We start from the raw sequence: 23,662 nt of genomic DNA, 5'->3' as shown, positions 1-23,662 counted from the left end.
TCCTATGCTTAAATATGGGTGCCTCTACTAAAGTTTGGAGACTCAAAATTGTTACATTTTGTCCACGAGTCAGGACAGGCAGGCGTGTGGCCCCCGATATACGGCTCACCGGCGGCATAGGGATTGGACTGCGAATTGTGTTGTTGTCATTTTGTCTGCTGATTGTGTCGGGCGACATAGAAATGAACCCAGGGCCTCGTTACCCCCTTCGTTACCCCCCTCAGTCTGATAAAGTACAGACACTACTTTCAACTAAGAATGTGAGTGGAGAGTGTTTGACAATTGAAAGCGACTCAAATCCGTCGGTCATGGCCGATCTCGCTTTAACGGTGAAAGCTATCCAGGAACAAACTACCTCCCTTAGCAATAAACGCGATGTGTTTACAAGTGAATACGAAAACAAACTATCAGCACTGACAGATGAAAATAGTGAACTAAAAAAAGGATTTCGTATTTAGAAGTAAAAACGGACAAAACTGAGACTCAATCCAGGCGAAATAATATTTTGTTTCACGAAGTCCTTGATTCAAAAGGTGAACCTTGGGATGCAAGTGAATCCAGAGTGAGAACCTTTATTAAAGACAAACTTAACATAAAGCCAGCTGAGGACATGCCAATACAAAGAACTCATCGCATTCCTTCAAAGACTGGCACCCGTCCTATTATTGTGAAATTTGCCAACTATAAGGACAAGTCAACCATTCTTAAATCTGAGAGGGACTGTTTAAAGGAGGATAGAGAGCACCGAGTCTCTGACGATTACACTGAGAGAGTAGATGGTTAAGGTCATGTCTTGTTCCGTTCATGAAGAAAGCCAGAGAAGAGAACAAGATTTCTTTCAGGAGCTACGACAAACTTATATTTGAGGGGAAAGTGTTCATTTATGATGAAGAGAGCGAGTCGCTGTTCCAAACAGGTCAACGCCGAAACTGGAAACCCAACAAAAGACCCCCAGACAACTACAGCAGGGACGGGCAAGGTGATGCAGCAGCTGCAAGGTCCCCTGCTGACCAGGATGTACACACCCTTACCACATAGGACAGCGGTCCAGTTGCGAACTCACAAAAATCAAAACGTGTTCATGATGTTGATAACGTTTCTCTATGTGCTTGGAATGTGTGTGGTTTATTGCCTAAAATACAATTTTCTGTTTTCCTGAAACCATGTGCACTGAAAGGTCAACTGCACCAGGGGAAGCATTTACCGGGTTTGTACTTCACTACTGTAACGCAAAACGACAGTAGGCTAGAGGTAGGCCGTCTGGTGGCATGTGTGTGATGATCCGCCAAGGCATTGAAAATGCTTTAGAAAGGGTATATGCACACTGGGATAATATTATTATACTGACGGTAGTTAATAATCGGTTTCCCCAGACTAGTGAAAATATATTTCTTGTATTCACATGCATACATCCGGAAAAATCTCCTGCGTATGACAAATCTGAAGAGAATGGTGCCAACCGTCTGCAAAACAAACTGTTGCATATTAAGCGTGATTACGGGGATTCCATCAAATTTGTTTTATGCGGTGACCTAAATGCGAGAACTGGGCCAGATCCTGACTTTATTACTGACGATAGCAGTGAATACCTTCTATTTGGTGACACATATAACACGGACAGTTTTGAAAAACCTCGAAACTCAGAAGATGATATTACAGTCAAATAAATATGGCAGATGCTTGCTTGAACTGTGTAAACTGTTTGGTATACCCATTGCAAAGGGGCGTTGCAACCCAACTGCTTCTCGTTTGTATACATACATTTCCGATATGGGTACAAGTGTTGTGGACTGTTGTATTCTGTCCACTGAGATGTTCGGTTACTTGCAAGATTTCTGAGCGCACTGAGTCGGACCATACGCCGATTGTTGTCGTCTTATCCAGCCTATTTTCGGGTCTAGATTCTGATGTTTCTGCGTGTACAGATGCTCCTGTTCTAACCCGTGTACCGAGATACAGACTCCCTGACGCCTTTGTCACAGAATACAATAACTGCCTCATGCAAACCATCCAGTCAAGTATATTTGACAATTTTGTAACATTACTAGATGTCGATATTAACCAGGCTGCGAAGAAGATGGGTGATATTTTCATATATTGTTCCCCAACTAGGTCATTGTTCAATACCAGCCTAAATAAACAAAGAGAACAGCCGCCGTGGTTTGATCAGGACTGTCGTATTAAAAAAACGCTAAGCAGAAAGCATTATCTATCTTCCGTAAATTTAAGTGTCAGTTAAATTTAAATAAATACTTATCAGCAAAGAATTTAAGAGGTGCTGTCAACTTAAAAATGATAATTACGATAAGAAAACTGCGGATGATATATGCATTGCAGCAAGGTAGGGAGACTGTAAATCCTTTTGGAAGTCTTTGAAATCCCTGATGTGGTAGGAGAATACAAAGTGGCATTTCTCCAGATATCTGATTATCGTACTTCACATCATTACTTTGTCCTGAGCCAGGCAGTGGGACCAATGTTTTTGATGAAACTGTATCTGATTTCTTACATTCTCATTCCTGTGACAATTGTAATAACTTGACCCTTACTGATGAACTATTAACAGGTCAAATCACAGTAAAAGAAATTGAAGATAGTATTGGTATGCTGCAACGAAACTCCTGGCGAAGATGGTATTCCAACAGAATTTCTTAAGTTAGCCGACACTACAACTGTTACTAAATACCTGCACTTACTGTTTAATAAGATGTTAGATACAGGTCACTTTCCCGAGGTGTGGAATATTGGAATGGTTGTCCCTCTATTTAATCTGGAAGCAGATCAAATCCGAATAATTACAGAGGGGTCTCGTTGCTAAATGTTATTGGTAAAGTGTTTACAATGAACTCATAAAAATAACAGCTTAGAGCTCACCAGCTACCATTACTAACTACCCTATCAGCCATGTATACTTTGTCACAGCTACAGCCACTATTGGCTTCCTCTTATTGTCTCATCATTACTACCACCCATTGTTGTTGTTAATCCCCCACCTTTGATTCATACCTACCTGTTGTTATTACTTTATCCCTGTCCATGTATATAAGTCTGTTCTGTGATGTATTACTCCACTCTTGCTTGACAACGGTATAAGGATCCATACCGAAACGTCGCATCATATGCAATAAAGAAGTTGTTATCCATAAAGAATCTTACCCTCTTAAAGGTTGCCATGGCAAAATGTTTAACATATTGAAGAGTATGTATTCATCAGTTAAAGCTTGTGTAAAATCTGAAGATGGCATCACGCAACAGTTTGAAACTTCATGGTTGTGTTTTAAGCCCTGTGCTATTCATATTTTTTTTATAAATGAACTTGTAATTGAAATGTATAAGAAATGCAATCATGAAATATTCATAAGCCAAGATATAAAAGACATAATGATGCTATTGTTTGCAGATGATGTTACACTGTTTTCATTTACTGTAGCAGGTTTGCAAAGACAATTGAATGTATTAGATGATGTTTGTGAAAAAATGGACTCTTGAAGTGAATACAGAAAAAAACCCAGATATAACAGTATTAAAAAACGGTGGTACATGACGGAGAAACGAGAAATGGTACTTTGGGGGTAAACAACTAAAAAGTGTCACATATTATAAGTACTTAGGGTTGATATTCTCCTCAAGGCTCTCTTGGTCAAGCGCTTGTAATACTCTAAAGCAATGGCTTCTGTATTTCATTTATTTAGTAAGAACAGATATATCTCATTCACTACAGCCTGTGAAATATTTGATAAGAAAATTGCTCCTGTTTTATTATACGCAAGTGAAAGTGTAATAGAGCAAGTGCAAACTACATATTTTAAGCAATACTTAAGAGTGGGAAAGTTTGCATCTAACAATGCTATGCTTGGTGAGACTGGTAGATGTGAAATGCTCATACTAACTCAAGTACGATTTATTAAGTATTGGATTAAGTTGTTGCAAATGAAAGTAAATCGGTATCCATATCAATGTTATGTACTACGAAAAAAATAGATGAAAATGGAAAATGTAATTGGGTGTCCAACATTAGAACTATATTGTGTAGATGAGGTTTTTCATTTGTGTGGATAACACAAACTGTTGGTGATGCAGGTATGATTATTCGGCAGTTAGGAGAAAGATTAACTGATATGCACAAACAAACTTGGCATGATTCTTTTTGTAGCTCGCATTATCTACCACACTACTCTAAGCTGAAAGTAATTCTGGAGCCTGAAAGGTATATTTTGCAGCTGAATGATAAGTCTCCTGAGAGTAGTTTGTACATTTAGAATATCCCTACATAATTTTAAAATTGCGTCTTTCAGGAGAAATAAAGACAATTGTATAACCAGGTGTATTTGTACAATTTGTATTCTTGGAACGATTGAAGATGAGTATCATGTTTTCATGCAATGTACAACATGTAATGAAATTCGCCAAAAAGTACTTGCCGCAGGTGAATGCCATGTCTCAATGTGAACAAAGCATGATAAATGTACTACGTACAGTCTAAAGATCCACACCTTATTAAATCAGTTGCTCTGTTTTTGAAACACCTACTTAAGCACTACTTTTGAAACTAACACGTTTCATTGTAAAGTATTGTATGTGTCAATTGTATTATAGGCCGTTATCCCCACATTACTGAATAAATATGCCTGTCTGCCTCTCTCCTCTCTCTCTCCATACATGCACGCACACGCTCGCACGCACACACACACACACACACACATACACACACACATACACACACACACACACACACACACTCCTGAGAGGGGACGTAAGTCCCAAAACGTTTGATGTAAATTTAAGTCTACCAGGTTTTTAATCGTAGTATTCCTCAAGTTGTCATTTTAAATTTGGCTAGCATTTCGTTCACTCGCCAGCAGCTGAAGGCATGATGTAAATCTAGCAAGGGTCCATGCAGGGAGCAAAGGTACTTAACTCCCCATGGTCCCTAGTATGGTGATCTACCTTCGGTTGTTGGCGATCTATAGCCCGTGTTTTATAATGTATCGTCTTCTTTAATGACAATGTTTTAGTTTTTCAAGCTGGTATTATACTCATAACTGTGATGTTCTAGCGTTTTACTGTCCTTCGTTTACGGGGTTTTATACTATGCATATATTTCTTTTCAGAATTAAATGTTATCGTCACGATATGGCTGAAATATTGTCGATGTGACGATAAACATTACTCACTCACTCACACACACACATACACATACAGAGGGGAGCGGTGAAGGGGTGGCGGGGTTGGTTTGTTTTTTTTCTTTTGGCCTGTTTTCTTTTTTGGGGTTTTTTTTATTGTTGGTTTTTGGGTTGTTTTTTTCGGCTTTTTTCTTATTTTAATTTATTTATTGGGGGGATGTTCAATTGTATTTATTTATTTATTTATTTATTTATTTATTTATTTATTTATTTATTTATTTATTTATTTATTTATTTATTTATTTATTTATTTATTTATTTATTATTTATTTATTTATTTCGGGTGTCATTTTTTGTTTGTTTTCTTTTTCGTTTTTTTATGTTGACTTAAACCTGCTCGATACACCTAAAGGAGAAAAACAGTTGTTAAAGATATGTTCCGATGCTCACCTTATGTTTCCATTTTTATTTCTGAAAAGGGTTCAATAATTACAAATGAGACTTGTTTTTCGAGTTTGCGAATAAACATTACTTTCAAAAAATCAATCTTCATTAAATCCCAAGGCAGAAACACAAAAACGGATTTAAAATGTTTCTGAAACTGAACATTCGTGCAATCTTTCTATCATACCTAACGCGGAATTTTAACTTATTTCGCATAGCAATACATGAATGACCAAAAAGAGTGAGACTAAAATATTCCCAGAGATGTGAAATATATATCAAGTGTTGAAGATTAACGTTGATTAGTTATACAGATATATCATTACTGTTTTAAACCTCCTGGCCATTAATAATTACGCTTCCTAAAACTGAAAGCGCACGTACAATGAGCACAACACTCTCGCAGGACTGTCAGAACATACACTCACTTGGACCAGTGAGAGCCTGTATGTCAATAAACGTCTGTATCCATATTCGCCTACATTTGTTGTATCCCTGCTACTTGAAGAATTTATCCGCCATCTTGGATTTGGACACCTAGTGTGTCTATTTGTAGAGTATGAGTCACTCCTATATTTAGCCTGTGACAGTACATGGGATTCCCCACAATTTTATTTTTAGACTCTGCTTATGTCTATATTTAGGGTATGACTCATGTCATACATGGGATTCCCCCACCATTTATTTTTAGATTCAAAGGGGGATTATATAGACTGTGTGCCATTCACTGGATTATATAGACTGTGTGCCATTCACTGGATTATATAGACTGTGTGCCATTCACTGGATTATATAGACTGTGTGCCATTCACTGGATTATATACTTTGTGGATACATATTTTCAACTATACATCAACAGAATATTAAGGTAAGTGTACACAAACAAGGGAGAAACAACTTACCTCATGGCAGGTATATCCATTGTATTCAACAGCACGTATAGTTCCATGAATGAATAGATTCACACACAGATCCAGGAGTATGAAATATCACAGATTTCCATGAAGTATCCAATGTATCCAGGAGCACAGATTTCCATAACATTAGCTATACCACTGGCTCCCACTAATTGATTGGATTTGGCTAATTACCCCGGAATATTTTCTTTATTCGTATACTACAGAAAAACTATTCAATCTTTTTCAATTATTTCTTCTGTTATGTTTAGACAACATATTAAAGTAAATAATATCCAAAAATGGTGTTTGCTGTTTGTTTAGTTAATTAGCGACAGCGAGGTGAATGTCAGCTTTGGCAGTCTGTCAAAGGTCCCGTCCCGTGGACCGTTTGATGACAGTGCCCAGTTTCGTCGGGGTATTTTCAAAGCACCGTGGTGCTGCCATTCTAAGTTCAAATGTCATGAAAATCGGTGAACCATAAGATCCGAAGACGGTCTTTCATGTGGTATATTTTATCTATTATTATTATTATTATTATTTTATTTCGACGAATCAAGAGGAACCGTGTGGAATTGACGTTTGAAAAACTCCCCCATTTTCAAGTGCTCGCCATTTTCAAGGTAAGTGCGATTTCAATCTGCTTCATCGTGTTACATAAAGAGCAACATTTCCGCTCTAATTTGATGTATATATCAACAATATTAAAATTGGGTAACACGGCGTGAGATCGCGTAATATAAAACTAGTGCCGTTCAAAACGTGCCATATTTTCACCCCTTGGGCCTGACCCATGCGCTAACAGCCTCAGAGCGTAGGCCTGTGTGCAAAACTTCACCCATTTTCAAGTGCTCGCCATTTGCAAATTAAGTCCGGTTTCAATCTGCTTCATCGTGTTACAAAAAGAGCAACATTTCCCCTTTATTTTGATGTATATATCAAGAATATTGAAATTGGGTAACACGGCGTGAGATCGCGTAGTATGAGACTACTGCCGTTCAAAACGTGCCACTTTCACCCCGGAGCCCACTAACAGCCGTAAATTAGAGCGTGGGTCTCTGCAAACTGTTACTGCACAGTAAATAGTGAACGATCGTCATCTACTGAAATGGGTCTGCATATATAAAAATTATAATATCCGACACGTAATATTTCCCTCCCTGAAACATTTCTAATAGTTCCCACCCAGAATGTGAGCTCGGTTCCATATACGGTTCATCTTAGAGTGATTTCAGTTCAGTCTGTAAACAGTATGATACATAGCGAGTAAAGTTGATAGATAATGGATACATACGCATATTTTGTTTCTCTAAAAATCATATTTATTGACGCTGGACGATAACATGTCAACAAACTGTTTTCGTAGTTGAAAAATCGAGATCGCGCGAAACCTCATCGGTGACAGGTGAAATTGTTCCACGCCTATGAAACGATCCGGCAGTGGACAAAAGTGCTGCCGCTCAACCTCAGTTGTGTTTAAAAATATTTTACACGTGTACATCAAAACATTAAACAAAAAAAGCACAATGTTACGGTGTATTTCCATTCGTAAAATAATTGTCTTTGATACCGTATTTCGCCGAGTATTGCATCAGAATTCATACAGTTGTATTATGAGATACGTTTTAACTGAATCACCGGTAGATAGCTGGGGAGGTGTGCACAGCTGATCGCCATTTCCGGCTTTGTGTACGAGAGAAATACACACGGTAATCTTAACCCCTGCAAAAGCCCAGCATACACCTTTAGACTGAAATGGTGTATAATCTTGTCTTATGATGTCTATTTGCAAATTTGACGCGTTCCCTGACATGGTCATGTTGTTTTGATAATGTCTGCTGTTTAGTAGGATCATGGGCACAGTGATATACAAAAACTCTAATGATGGACAGGTGACACACCATTATGTAACGGTTGTGTTTTATTGTAAGTAACAGTTGTGCTTTATTGTCTTTCCCCCCAGCATCAGTAATCATCTCACAAAATTGAATGTTGTTTCGAATTTCCGATAATTTGATGTGATTTTTATACGATGGACAGACGATCAACCCTTCCCCCCCCCAAAAAAAAAAAAAAAAAAAAAATCAAACGATGGACATCACTCACGCTGAAGCTAAACGGATTGCTAACGATGATTTTGTCTGCATTTAGTAATTTCATATGCCCAGAAATTTTTTGTTTATTGGTTGATTTTTTAAATTAAATTTGTAAGTATACGTTCTGGAATGTTTATAACATTCTGCTGATTTTTCTGTTTTCCATGTGAAATCCAAGATTATGTAGTCTAAAAGACTTGATGAAATTATGCAGCATAATGAAAATGCAAAATGACTGATGTATTTATTATGATAATACGATGTACTCATAATACTGTGTCAGGATTGAGAAATTAGTAGCAAAGTAAAAATGTATAACCATGTGTGGAATAGTTTTGATTAGTGAAGATATATATATATATATTTGTGTTGATGTGTGTTAGTGAAATCTGTTTTTTGTCATACAGAAAATACCTTAAATTAAGATTTCATGCATAAGATCTTTGCTTCTCTGCTTGAAAATGTGAAGTTTAAAATATATTTTGACTTAAGTTAACAAAACTTATAATAAATATTGTTTCAGGTCAGATCATCTGGGTCTCCCCAGCATCTCTTTCATACGGCCATGGAAGTTCCTTCACCCCCTCGGTATTCCAGGACAGTTTATATGTCTCTTCAGGGATGACCAGTCTATCAACAGCAGTCAGTTTATTTTTTCAACTAGCCATCCCAGGCCAACTTCTGCTGGTAAAATGTGTTTCCACCTGAAATATCTTCAACTTCAATCTACATATGATTATGAAGATTACAAACAGAGGTAAGCTGCAATTAATTCCATGAATAAAATACTTATTGTGCTGGAGAGTAAGAGCAAAACATAAACAAAATATAATCTGGCATAAACTAAAATATATTTTATACATTTTTTGTGACATATGGATGGTGGAAGGTTTCAAAATGACCCCCCTTTCTCTGCAGGTTTTAAGCATGAGGGAAAGTGTCCAGTCCAGTGAAGAAAGTAACAAAGGCAATAACAGACAATATCGTGAACATTGTTATTCCCTTATGAGACACAATTTTGTGTGATGCATTTAATTTTTGTGTAGACAAAGAAATTTCTACTTATATCAGTTAAAATAATGCATGACTGATATTTTTATCAAGTTTATATTGGTGGGGTACAGCAAGAGTATGAACAGATGAATAAAAATGCTTAAAAAGTATGAGTGTGTTTGCTGTTTTGTTTAATGATATTTAGGAGTCATCTTTGTATGAATTCCAGAGTTGTAGATGGTGTGCTTCCCCTGGAGTCATGGTCCATGTTACTTGGGCATGCGCTGTGTTTTTAATTTTGTGCTTAATAACTCTTAATCCATTACATGTATCTGAGTTCTGATGCCAGAAATGAAATCAGGGGTATCAAATTACCCTTTGTGCCAAATTTTGTATAAATACACCCCCAAAACAGCAAAGTTATGGAAAAATTAAGATATTTTCGACGAAAAAAGTGGTCCGCGATTTTCCAGTAATTATGAACACACTTGATCCAAACCTGGACCCAGAATTTCGACACTTTAATTGCCTCTAAAATATTTGTTTATTGTCCGATTATCAAAAGGAAAAGTGATCTGAAATCAGTAGAATGCCAGCTATCAGACAATGTTATTTGTATTCATTTGTCTGTAATATGAAAAAAATCATGTGGTATAGCTAATGACATATCCAATGTATCCAGCACCACATAGGTATCCAACATCCCAGCATGTCGAGATGATTTGGTGGGTTGGGACAAGTAACCCATTCATGTGGACAAACAGGTTAGGAATGACTGTAGCCCAACAATGAATGAATCATTTGCCCACCCTAGGGCTCCTTTATTTTTTACATATGTACAAGGCAAGTAATATTATATACAAACACAACAATATCTACAAGCACCGAATACCAGTTAACAGTATTCACAAAAACAAACATAGAAAAAAAAACCAAACATACATATGAACAAGTAATCACTCTCTCTCACACACACACACAGACAGATAACATTATATACAAAGTTAACAACCATATGTACAAATATGTAAAACTAACTCTACAAAACTAACACACTACAAAAACACAACCTAATAATCATTCATGATAATTTCTGATATATCTAGGACTGACTCTACATATTGAAGAGTCAGTATTTGTCTTCTTATTTCCTCCCTCCGCCACTCAATGTGATTTTTGAAGTATTCCTTGAGCCTGTAATGAGAAGGATAAAAACAATGTTTAAAAAAATGACGAGAATGTATTTACTTCGGATAATAATAAATTTAATATAATATATACTTACGGGGAGGAGGAAGAAGAAGATGGTGCTGGAGTGGAGTTGGTCAATGGTGGTGGTGGTGGCATGGACACCCCTGTGATGACACAGTCATCATCATCACTGTAATGCAAATAATATTCACATAAATTGGTTGAAATTCCTTCTCTCTCTCTCTCTCTCTCTCTCTCTCTCTCTCTCACACACACACACACACACACACACACACACACTATAACATCTATTACAATGTTATGAACCCATTCACATAACTTACTCTGGGGCATCCATCTCCTCATCACTGTCATCACTGCAAAAGAAAAATGACATGATTACTATTGTGATTGTGATTAACAACATTACCATGAATTAAACTGAATACTCTACTTATATGTGAAGACTGCAGAAAAAACTCACCCCATCTCCTCCCCTGTAATGTCTGAATACTGTGGGGAGGTTTGTGTCTTGTCTTGACTGAAAAAAAATGGATTTCATCATTTTACACTGGTATTATGCTCAGGAATCCTCATAGTTAAACAAAATATTCTTTGGAATGAAATTAACTTTCCCATTACTACTTCAGATTTTTCAACATGCATTACAATAGTATGAAAGCATTACTTACTCAGCAGAGGCCAATATGGCCTCCTCCGCCCCCCAAAAGAAGCTCTCATCACTGAAATAACAACAAAAATGAATTAGTAAAATTTCTTTCTCAGACATTTACCAGCAATTAAACTGAATATAAAAAAGAAGGAAAATAGCAAACTTACTCCTGTCCCAGCAGTAGTCATCGAAATGTGGGGTTGTAGGGGTTTCCCCCAATCTGTCTTGACTGAAAAATAAAATATTTTAGCGCTGTCATTTGTACACACACATCATGTTAAGGAATCAGTCAGTAAACATGTTGTATTTAAAACAAAATATAACATAGAATAAAAAAGGAGAAATACTCACAGTTCAAGATATTCCTCAGCCATTTCTGTGTGTACTACAGCAACGAGGCATGAACTTGGGTGAAAATGTGTAAAGGAATGGGAACCAGGGTTTTATATTAGGAATATTCAGACAAAGAACTTCTCCTTCCAAACTCTGGAACTTTCTTTTTGTGACCTGCAATAGTTTTAAGGTTGCCGTTTCCTCTCAGTTTGACCTGTATTTTGAAGGCCGCCATTTCATCTCAATTTGGCCTATATTTCATCTCACTATGATCTGCATCTGTAAGGGGGTCATCCACTGGTGTTGGAAAATTCCACTATTTTCAGGTTCCCCTAGGCCTAAGGTTGAGAATACTGGCATTGGAAATTGTACCAAACAACCCCTCCAGTGTACTATCCTAAAGAGTATTCACCTTGCAAACATCCGGCTGTACCACACAAAGGACACAAAGACACAAAAAAATAATGAAATATTGACTTTATTATGTCAGCTACAATAAAAATAGTTGTTGATATTTCTCTTCCTAACAAACCCTAACAAATCAGTCACAATTCATATTTATGATGTGGTTTTACAGCAAAATTATACTGGCCCATTGTTTCATTTGTTTTGCCACCATAACAAAAAAATCACTTCATCTATTTACAGTTCACACTCTCGCATTATTCGCCAACACATCATGTATACTATGTGTGGTGATATGTCAATGTAGACGTCGGTCATGCCTCATCAGTACATATGGTGTGTGTTCGTGGTAATATCATAACAATGTAACCATACATACGTGATCTGTCCCGTTATCAGTATGAAAATCATGAACAGTGTACACACCAAACACATTGTCCATCAGAATAAAGAATAATGCATTCGAATGTAATCCATAACACCTATTCCATTGTGTAAGCCATGCCAGTTTCCCTCCATTTCTAAGATCAGACAAAGAAACACATGGGCATCCATTAGTAAACTAGAGTTATGTCAATTACTCTTGGGAACCAGCTCCGTTAAACCGGTGCGAAAACGGCTTGGGCTCAAAACGGTTAACGAACAGGTCTATCAAAACGACTCATATTTCTGAATGAATGATGTATTACTTTAAAGTGACTATATGGATATAATAATGACATGCTGTTTAATGATATTGTTAGCACAAAATGAAAAGTATTAATATGACTCAATACTGCAAAGTATGGTTCAGGGTGAAATGTTTGTTTTATTTCAGATGGAAAAATAGATTCTTTTGATGATCATGCTAGTTTGATTAAGTGGGCAGAAGAACATGGTCTGTCACATGATGAGTCAGTAAATATGAGGTCTATATGCCTGCTGTGTAGACAGATAGAAGAGCAGTCACAAGCAACAACAACAACCATAACATCACCTGAACACCACTTGGTAGAAGAAGAACAAATGGAGGAAATGTCTTCTTCATATGACCTCAGCTCTGATGGCAGTCCCTCCACGGAGGACATGAACCCAATCGAAACCCATGATCAGAAACAGAAGGGTTTACCATGCTCCTTTTGTGGAAGTACTTTTAGGAAAATGCACTCACTTCGCCAGTATAAGTTGACCTGCCCTAAACGTCCCTCACTCACCAATCCCAGTACCTCTCAACAAGTTGCTGTAAATGCAAGGAAACGATCAGGCTCTCCAGTACCAGGACCATCCCAAAAACGTGTACATAGGGGGTCTCAGTTATCTAAGTCATTGGACAACTTGACTCAGGTCAGTCTCTTTCAAGGGGATCTTGATTACAACACATATTTATCCAGTCCAGTGGGGTTGAATGAATTCGATATCTATTTGGGTAGTCAGCAACAAAGAGCTGGAAAGGATGACTCAGGGGAGGTCCAACCTGCTTATGAATTTCACCTTAGGAAGGAACGAACCTTTGCAAAACATGCAGCTGTGGAAAGAGTGTACAATGTACGATTTAATGATCAATGGAAGGGACAAAATTTAAAAGATTTACAGGACAACTTACATGCCATGTTTGACGATGTGTTAAGACAAGCTAGGGGAAATCTACAGGATGAAGATTTGGCTCGAGTCGTGCTTCATCATCAAACTTTGCAATACCCTATTGTGATCCCACTCCGACCATTGGAGGAACTAAATGCTGACGTGATTCTAAGTCATATCGAAAATGTATTAAAAAGTCATAACAATCTGGCCTTGGACGATTCTTTCGATATTGATATTGGTTTTCTTGATATGCCCAAAGGAGGTGCCAGACACAACATATCCAATGTTGAAGAAAGTGTCAAAGAAAAACTGTCTATTGTCGAAATAAAAAATAAAGACAACATGTGCATGGCAAGAGTTTTAGCTGTGAGCTTGGTAAAGGTTCATCGAGTGTCTAAGGTGGAATGGGAGGATCTCCTCCAAGTTGATCCTTTAGATCAATGCGAGTGCAGGTTTCTAGTCATGTCTACCACGGACAAGAAAAGTACTCATATGGCTCATTTGGCACTGGAGCACAAGAAATGTCCGCCCGCCTTGTACACCAACTTGAAAGCTTCCACAAGTACACAACAAACCCTTTTTGCCAAAACTATGTGTGATAAAGCAGGTGTGTCCAAAGAAAGAATGGCCAATTTGACAGATATTCCCAAATTGGAAGCTGTCTTGGGATGCCAAATTTTGGTGGTCAGTGCATCGCTGGGGAAAATTCATGACCAAAGGAATTAAAGATGACAGAAAACAAGTGTTTCTCTATTTAGTGGATAACCATTTTCATGCTATCCCAAACATTTCTGGCTTTTTCAGCCAAAGTTATTTTTGTGACCACTGTCTCACCCCTTTTAGCAAAAATCACGAGCATGAATGTGAAAATTATTGTCGGGTCTGCAAGAGAAAATCCTGTAAGGTCAATGATACTGCAAAAACTTGTCCTGACTGCAACATGCAATGTCGATCGGAAGAGTGTTTTGTGACTCACAAACAACCCAAAAAATCCAAAAAGGGTGACCTCCCATCAGAATGTGAGACCTACTGGCGCTGTTCTCAGTGTTTTAAAGTCCTAAACATTTGGCAAAACAAAGATGGTCAGCACGACTGTGACACTTACATGTGTCAACCCTGTGGTAAGAGGGTGCCCATGGATCATTATTGCTATCATACACCCCTAGCTGTGAATGACAAACAGGAAGTCAAAAAGTTTATCATGTTTGATTTTGAGTGCTCACAAGATGAGGTGTCTACCTGTGCAGAAGGTTATCTACCTCCCCCTTGTTCACAGTGTGGACCTGATGATGATTGCTCTCACCATACCCCATGTGATAATTGTCATCAGTCGTGGTGTGGGCGTCAGGAACACAAACCTAACTTTGTCATCGCCCAGTCTGTCTGTGATGTGTGCAAGGATGAACCTGTCACATCGAATGCAAAATGTACGAGTTGTGGATCTCGTTGCGATCATTGTTCTAAATGGCACAAGCAATTCAAATGTTTCAAGATGCCCCCATGTCCAGACACTTGTGGTCATTGAGAAGTCAAGTTCAAAGGCCCATACACAGGAGCACTATTCTGTCAATGGCTTTTCACGAAAGCTCACAAAAACCTTTCAGTGTTTGCCCACAATTTCAAGGGTTACGATGGTTATTTTAGTTTGGACTATCTGATCCAAAATAGCATCCTACATGACAACATTGTGTACAATGGGTCCAAACTCATGTCCATGCATGTCCCTCGGGGCTTGAACATTCGACTGTTGGACAGTTTGTCCTATTTCAATACCAAATTGGCCAGCCTTCCCAAGATGTTCCATCTGGAAGAGTTGAAGAAAGGCTATTTCCCACATTATTTTAATACCCACGCCAATCAACGGTATGTTGGACCTTATCCTGATGCTTCTTTCTATGGAGTGAACAGTTTGTCCACCAAGGGTATGAGTGACTTCCTACAATGGCACACAGAACAAAAGGACAAAATGTTTGACTTTGCTCAAGAGATGGAAGACTATTGTCGGTCAGATGTCCAGATCTTGAGAGAAGCTCTCATGACGTTCCGACAGTTATTATTGTCTGTCACTACAAAGACATATCTTGTCAAGGACCCAAAAACTCAGCAAATCAGTGAGAAGAAAGAACCGGGCATTGATCCTACAGATTACATTACCATTGCCAGTGTCTGCCATGGGGTATTCAAACACAAGTTTTTGACCAAGCACAGCCATGTGAAATTACTGTGGCATGTGAAAGAGGTAAAAGGACAGCAATGGGTGGAAGTCAAACCTGGGTCCTGGCTAACCCTTCAAGCAGTACAAGAGGCAGGGGCTGTGATTCACAAGGAAGAAACCCTTCCTAGTCCCATTGCGAAGGTCCCTGGAGATGGATACACCAAGGGTCAATACAGTCTCATCTCCATACAATGGCTGGAATGGTTGATCCACTCCCATGACAGACACATTCAACATGCTTTGAATGAAGGGGAATATTTGATCCCAGGGACCAAGTATAAGGTGGATGGGTACTGTCGTGACAGCAACACTGTCTATCAGTTTGATGGCTTTCTCTATCATGGATGTCCTACATGCTATCCTCACGACCGTGATAAAACAGTACTGCCTCACACCAAGCAGTCGGTCAGTGAGTATGCATTAACCATGAAAAGAAATGCAGCCATCAAAGAGAAGGGTTACGAGTTAGTGACCCTCTGGGAGCATGAGTTCAGGCAAGAACTGAAACCTAAGGCTGAACTGAAAACGTTTGTGTCTACCTTAGATCTTCAGGAACGATTAGATCCCAGAGATTCATTTTTCGGTGGACGTACCAATGCTTCCAAACTGTTTTACGAGGCCAAGGAGAAGGAAAATATTCTGTACATGGATTTCACCTTCTTGTACCCTTGGGTGAACAAGTATGGTCAGTATCCCGTGGGTCACCCTCAAATCATTACCAGAAATTTCAAATCCTTGGATCAGTATTGTGGGATTGCCAAAGTCAAGATCCTATCCCCACGTGGGCTGTATCATCCTGTTCTACCGTTGAAGTCTCAAGGGAAACTCAAATTTGCTTTGTGTCACACTTGCGCTGAAACAGAACAACAAAAACCATGTCAACACACCAATGAAGAGCGTTGCTTCATTGGGATATGGTGCCTTCCAGAGCTACTCAAAGCTCTTGAAAAGGGGTACAAAATTCTGAAAGTGTATGAGGTCTATCATTGGGAGGAAAGCACCCGGTATGACAAAACCACACACTCAGTTGGTTTGTTTGCGAGTTACATCAACACCTTCTTAAAGATAAAGAAACAGTCTTCGGGATGGCCAGCATGGTGTCAGTCAGATGAGGACAAACCGAAATATGTGGACAATTATTTGTCCAATGAAGGTATTCAGCTAGAAACTGACAAAATTGAAAAAACCCTGGCCTGAGAGCTCTTTCAAAATTGATGTTAAATTCATTCTGGGGTAAATATGCCCAGAGACCCAATATGAAACAGACCAAATTTGTTCATAGTTCTAAACTAGAAGAACTGTATCAACTTTTGGCTGACCCCAAAAAGACCCTACACGATTTTCACATTCTGAACAATCATGTAGCCCAGTTTCAGTGGACTCACGACACTGAATTCATTCCAGACAGTGATGTCACCAATATCTTTATTGGGACATTTACCACCTGTTATGCAAGGCTAAAATTGTATAGCGTGTTGGACATGCTACAAGAACGTGTGTTGTACTATGATACAGACTCAGTCATTTCTGTCTCTGCCCCTGGTGATGTGAATCCACCCTTTGGGGACTATTTAGGGGAACTCACCGATGAATTAGAAGGAGACCCCATTGCCATTTTTTGTTCAGGAGGGCCAAAAAATTATGCCTACAAAACAAAATCTGGCAAAGAAACTTGCAAAGTGAGAGGATTTACTTTGAATTATACCAACTCTCAATTGATCAATTTTGACTCTGTCAAAGACACAGTACTTTTTCACAAGAAAGACATGTTGGGCTTGGAAGAAAAAATGGAGAAAGTCATTGAAGTGACCAACTCCTCCAAAATTACTAGAGACAAATATTCGGCCAAAGTATTCAATAGAAAAGAAACCAAACGTTATAGAATGGTCTACACTAAACGTGTTATTCAAAAAGACTTAGATACTGTGCCTTATGGGTATTGAGGTTCGTACTTGCCAGGGACATTTCTACTGTGTCAGTGTCATAGGGAGCCACAGGGAGCCATTTGGCAACCATTTTGGGAGCCACTTGGGAGCCACAGGGAGCCATTTTGAGAGCCATTTTGAGAGCCACAGGGAGCCACTTGGCAGCCACTTGGGAGCCACAGTCAGCCATTTTGGGAGCCACAGGGAGCCACTTGGCAGCCATTTTGGGAGCCACAGGGAGCCATTTTGGGAGCCACAGGGAGCCACTTGGCAGCCACTTGGGAGCCACTTGGGAGCCACATGGCACCCACTTGGGAGCCACTTGGGAGCCACAGGCAGCCATTTGGCAGCCATAGGGAGCCACACTATAGATAGGATTAGTTTCATACAGGAACGTATATTCCATAAGATGGGTAGGGTATGAAAAGACTGTCCTGTACCTGGTTGTTCTGCTCGACATCTATTGAGACTTCCCTTACATCTATTCAAAGTTCACAAATTAGATTCTGAGAATAAGAGGTACTGGTTAATGAAGAGGGAGGACATGGCTGAAGTTCAACCCACTACACCCAAGGCAGCCATTACTTGGAGTCCTGAAGCAGTGATCGATCCGACTAAACCTTGGTGGGAAACTCAAAGTTTAACACCTTTTGAACCCTGCTCCAGTATTTGTGTGTCTGGGCCCACATGAGCAGGCAAGACTCGGTGGGTGTATAGACTGTTACAACATGTGAATGGCATGTATGTGAAGGACCCACCCCAGAAAATACTGTACTGTTACGGTGTGTATCAATCTCTGTTTGATGACATGGAAAGAACTGTGCCAAACCTCGTGTTCCAACAGGGATTACCCACGGAAGCAGACATTGAGCAGTTTTCCTCTGAGGGACAACATGGACTCATTATCCTGGATTATCTCTTACATCAAGTGTTGAGCTCTAAAGACATGGAGCTGTTATTTACACAAGGCTGTCATCATCGATGCCTGAGTGTGATCTTTATTACTCAGAATTTGTATGGTCAAGGCAAATCAGCACGGACCATAGCCCTGAACACGTGGTACCTGGTCTTATTCAAGAATGTGCGGGATATTTCACAGGTGATGACTCTTGGAAAACAGTTATTTCCTGGACGTGCTGGGATTCTGGTGGAGGCATACACTGATGCTATGAAACAACCCTATGGCTATTTGGTGCTGGACATGTCTCCACGTGCAGAAGACAAGCTGAGACTCAGAACCAGAATTTTTCCAGGCGAAGACCCCATTGTATATGTGCCGAGACTATAAATAGCAGTGACTTTGTTTGTGATGTTCATTCAGTGAGTCACCTGTGAGTGTTGTGCCTATAAATAGCTGTGCAGATGAACTGAAACACCATTATGTCTAAGACACTCAGGCAGAACGGATATTTTTTACGTTTTTTGCAAGAGACCACATCCACTGTGCAAAAAAGTTGGTGTTGCAAAGTGTGACTGGTGAACAATTAAAAGCCTTGGTGGAGAACATTTATAATCTGTTACATTCAGATGTTCCTCTCTCCAAGGATAATTTGACAGAAACGTGCTCCGTTTTCTTGGTAATAAATCCGTGTCTGATGCACAGAAAAAAACAATTACTGCCAAAAAGTGTGTTTGTCATTAGTTTAGTGTTGAAGGTGGTTGGACCTTTATTGAAGACATTGTAATGGAGCATATTCAAAAACAAGTACTCGTTCCCATGGATAAATATAAACGCCTCCTGAAACATGATGTGAATGGTGGTGGGAGCATAAGTGGTGATGGTGGTGCAATGGATACGTCCTCAGATGTGAGTCATCCTACCATCACTGGAGATGAAGCCTTGGATACCAGTTTGATTTTGAGTGTGCTCCCCAAACCTTACAGACAGAGAGGTGCTGCTTTATTGAGACATATTCAGAGTGACCCTGAACAGAGACTATCGTGGGATGAGAAAGGTGTGCTCATCTACAAGGGTCGAGTGATTCCAGGCAGTCATATCGCAGACTTACTCAAAGACTCGCAGTATCTGTATAAACGTTTTCAACCCAAGGGAATGACTGAATTTTACCAGGCGTTAAAAGAGATACATGTGCCTCAAGGACTTGTAGGTAACAGACAACGGCTGGAAGTGGAAATGAATTCCAAACCACCTAAAGTGACCTCTCCACCTCCTGGAATACCAATTCAACAGAGGAAGAAGTCCTTTAAATGGATTACATTGTAACTTGAGATTGTAAAGTAGACTATGGTTTGCTCCTAAACTATAGTACTACTGATGTGAACGGAGCTATTAAACAATTGAAATTATATATCTTGTTGGTTTGTTTGATAACAACAGAACACAATGCCATACCTCCCAACCGTCTTTCTCCAATAGGGGACTTGTGTGGGCTAGCGCAATTTTTTTTTTGTGTGTGTTATTGGTTACTACAATATCACTATACTAATGACTGGACAGGTATCAGGTTACATTATACTCCCTGAAGAGGAAACAGAGCGTCATGGACATGTTTTAGTAGGAATCTTTGCGATGATTCTATGAGAATGTTGCGGGCCCGATCCACTTTCAACAGTTGGGGTTCTTCTGCATACACGATACAGCTCACTGTTTCCGGCAGGGCTTTACTGAACTGAAGTTGTAGACGTATGTTGCCGCGTTTGATCTGATCCAAAAATTCTCTTCCATAGTAGGGTTCCAGGGTGAACTGGAATAGGGAATACCCCTTACTGAACATGTTTCTTTTGATGTTGGGAGCTGAAGAAGGGTGTCTGGGGTCAAACAGACCTTTGAAACCTGGTATGGTGTCAAGTCTTTGAATGTCATTTAGAAGTGAAAATACATAAGAATGAAGATTTTTATGGATATCAACTTCTTTATGAGAGAACACATGGTATGGTGTGTCCGTCTGTGATTTGTAGCGGTTGGGCTGGGAGAGATTCTCCATTCACATACAGTCCCAGGGTGGCGATGTCAAAGAGTTGAAAGTTGAAGGGGTTCTGTTCATAATCCCCATTCAGTGCCTTAGAGGATAGGAGACCTATGATCACTTTGTTTGGACAGCAGTTCTGAAAGATTTGGTCCCAAGTGAAAGCGAGTTGTCCTTGAGGGATAGAGGCTACCCGGAGATCTGTTTTGATGTAGGGGTACACTGCATTCTCTGTCGCCAAGATGTTAGCATGTCCTGTGACAACGGAAGCTGTGGGTCGTATCTTACACAGTCGGAGATAGACATCTTCCAGTATAATTTTGAATTTCTTATTGGCCACATTACTCATGATATTAAACTCGGGTTTACTAGGATAGAGTTTAATTTGCATATCCACTCCATTGATCAGGAACTTGTCACATTCCATGACATCGTCGTACAGAGGTCCACACATGTCCATGGACCTGCTGAGCCCTGTATGATCACCTCTGATGAGAAGGCCATGATTGCCCCCAGTGATTGAATCGGTACTGTTGACATCGTCATCATCTCTGTAGAAGAGCTGGCTGGTACCGCACACTTCCTCTCCTGCCGTCCCTGTTCTCATCAGGAGTTTCAAATAGCTTTTGTAGGGGTACAGATGGGTGGTTTAGGTCACCAGTTTTCCATTTAGGGTGATGTCTATTTGAGACCACAGAGATTGTAGCCATTGATTTGCTGGTGCAACCTGTTCATTGTCTACCAAAGGTGAACCGTCTGCTTGCATAATTTTAGCAGTGACGTGCAGGGTGGTTCGTTTCAAGTCGGTATAATCCACATTCTGACCACTAATGCTGAATTCAACAGGGCTGGTATCTGTGGTGATTTGAGAAGTCGGTCTCATTTCCAAAAAGTACATTTTATCTATTCCAGTCGTGAAGGAGGGTTGGGTAAATATGTCCAGCTCACTGATAGAGCTGGATTTGAAAGGGGTTGATGGGTCATTGCACGACATAATGATCGCAGAAAATGGGAGCCTGGTTTGAAAGCGTGTGCACTGTTTGATAGCTTCTGCTAGACTGACTGACTTGGTGTTACAGTACCACTTATATAGATGATGAGGTTATTTTCTTCATGCAACATCATATTTGGGATTTCACTTTCTTAGTAAAGTACAAATTCTAGTACTTTTTTTCGGTTGAGTCCCATCCGGGATTCGAACCCGCACCCTCAGAGTCAGGCACCTAATCGCCAGCACACAAAGTCAGCCGCCTAGCCCGCTCAGCCACCGCGGTTTCCAATATCTCCTGTTCATTGTTGAACACTAACACAGCTGTTACAGATGAAGTGTCACTGTCATGGGTCCAGTGATAAATGAAGCTAAATCACCGTTCCTGTCCTTTATATAGATGTCTACGTTCTATACATCTTTCAATTTGACAGGTATGTAATAACACTGAGGAATAACGAATGTCCGTTCTCTTTTGTTTCCCTTCAGAGAAACATGTCTCAACACAGGTAGCTCCGAGTGGGAAGTGTCACAAAAGGATGAACAGATGTAGATATCCCGACATTCTGATTTCTCGTTAACCATCCAGTTACACAGGGTGATGTCAACCAGTCCTATGAGCCATTGGTTGTCCAGGTGAAGGGGTTTGTTCAAGTTGACATGAAACTGATAGGGTTTATTATCGGGATAAGAGGTGTCTTTACTATCCGTACTCCCTACTGTCACATACTTATCCATGTTTAGATTTAATATTTGGATTAGGCAGGAGATATCCTAAACTACTGCTGAGGAGAGCTGTCCACAGATTGGAGTTTCCTTTGTCCAAGGACAAATTGACAATACACGTAATCACCACAATGTCAATAATGATGATTTGAGAGAAAACCACTGTTTCTGTTTTGGCTACTTTTCGACCTAACAAAGTCCAACTTTCACCAAACCTGCTACGTGAGAGAGGAGGTTGTGCTTCTACTGTGTCTTCCATTCCACAAAATGAATCCCTTTCTGGTTTCGTCTCTATTTATACCTTCGCATAATCCTTGACACTGACCTCAGGGATCCAACTATTGTACGTTTTTGGCCAATGAAGCCATTTCACTAAGACTTCCTTCTGTTTATTTCTGGTCTTCTTTTTGACAATGTCTTGAATTCTGTACTCCTGATCAGGGTTTTCAGTCACAGGTTGAAGTTCTGCAGCATAAAAGCGCCTTCGATGGGATCGCCACCCCAATCATTCAACTTGTACATGTCATTGTCTTGTGGCCAATATCTCCTGATGACTGTAAAGATTTCCCCAGACCATTTCTCCTGGTATTCTCTGTCAAACGTTCTCTTAAGATGACTCACCCTGACTTTATCCCCCAGTTTGAAAGTGAACTGTTTCTTTTTACTGACTTTCAATGTTTTGGGTTGAATTAAATACTGAGAGAGTCTCACTTCACCCTCATTTTTACGAGTCACACTTGCAGGTGATTGTCCTAAGGAAAGATGTTTGGTGTGGTTGTAACTCTTGACTACATTTGGTAAGATATCCATATATCTGTAGGTGAAGTGCTTCAACATGTAACATTTTAATGGTTTTAATGACTCTCTCAGCGTAAGGAGATTTGGTTTCATTCTGTGTAAACAGTTGGGTTACCTTGTGCTTTTTCAAAATGGTTTTTACCCATCGATTCTTAAATTCTGAACCCATGTCAGATTGAAAAAGTTTAGGCTTTCGTGTTTCTGTTTTCTATAATTTGGTTAATGCTTTCACCACGTCTTGAGCTTTTGTAGACATCAGTGGGTACACCCACAAGTATCGTGAAAATAGATCGATGATGACCAAGAGGTATTTGACCCATCGTCGTACTTTGCCAGTGTACTTTGCCATAAGATCAGCCTGCCAGT

General features: G+C 39.6%; 2 protein-coding genes across 4 annotated transcripts in view; both read left to right on the top strand.

Annotated features, from left to right (window-relative positions):
- The window catches only part of LOC137280865 (uncharacterized), a 72,307-nt gene that overhangs the window by 750 nt on the left and 47,895 nt on the right, over positions 1 to 23,662 (top strand). The window lies entirely within an intron of this gene.
- Positions 13,742 to 17,129, top strand: LOC137282141 (uncharacterized). The gene is made up of 2 exons (XM_067813868.1): positions 13,742 to 14,279; positions 15,322 to 17,129. The coding sequence occupies exons 1-2, from the start codon at positions 13,742 to 13,744 to the stop codon at positions 17,127 to 17,129; spliced, it is 2,346 nt and encodes a 781-aa protein (XP_067669969.1).

The sequence above is a fragment of the Haliotis asinina genome, chromosome 4, assembly GCF_037392515.1.
Source record: "Haliotis asinina isolate JCU_RB_2024 chromosome 4, JCU_Hal_asi_v2, whole genome shotgun sequence".
Lineage (NCBI taxonomy): Eukaryota > Metazoa > Mollusca > Gastropoda > Lepetellida > Haliotidae > Haliotis > Haliotis asinina.
Note: the sequence above shows the minus strand (reverse complement) of the source record. Positions and strands in the feature narration are given on the sequence as shown.

What these genes read in the sequence shown, in the direction of transcription:
- LOC137282141 (XM_067813868.1), top strand. Translation starts at nt 13,742, where the DNA reads ATGTTTGACGATGTGTTAAGACAAGCTAGGGGAAATCTACAGGATGAA. An exon ending in CAACTTGAAAGCTTCCACAA is followed by an intron (nt 14,280 to 15,321) that starts GTACACAACAAA and finishes AAAACCTTTCAG; the next exon opens with TGTTTGCCCACAATTTCAAG.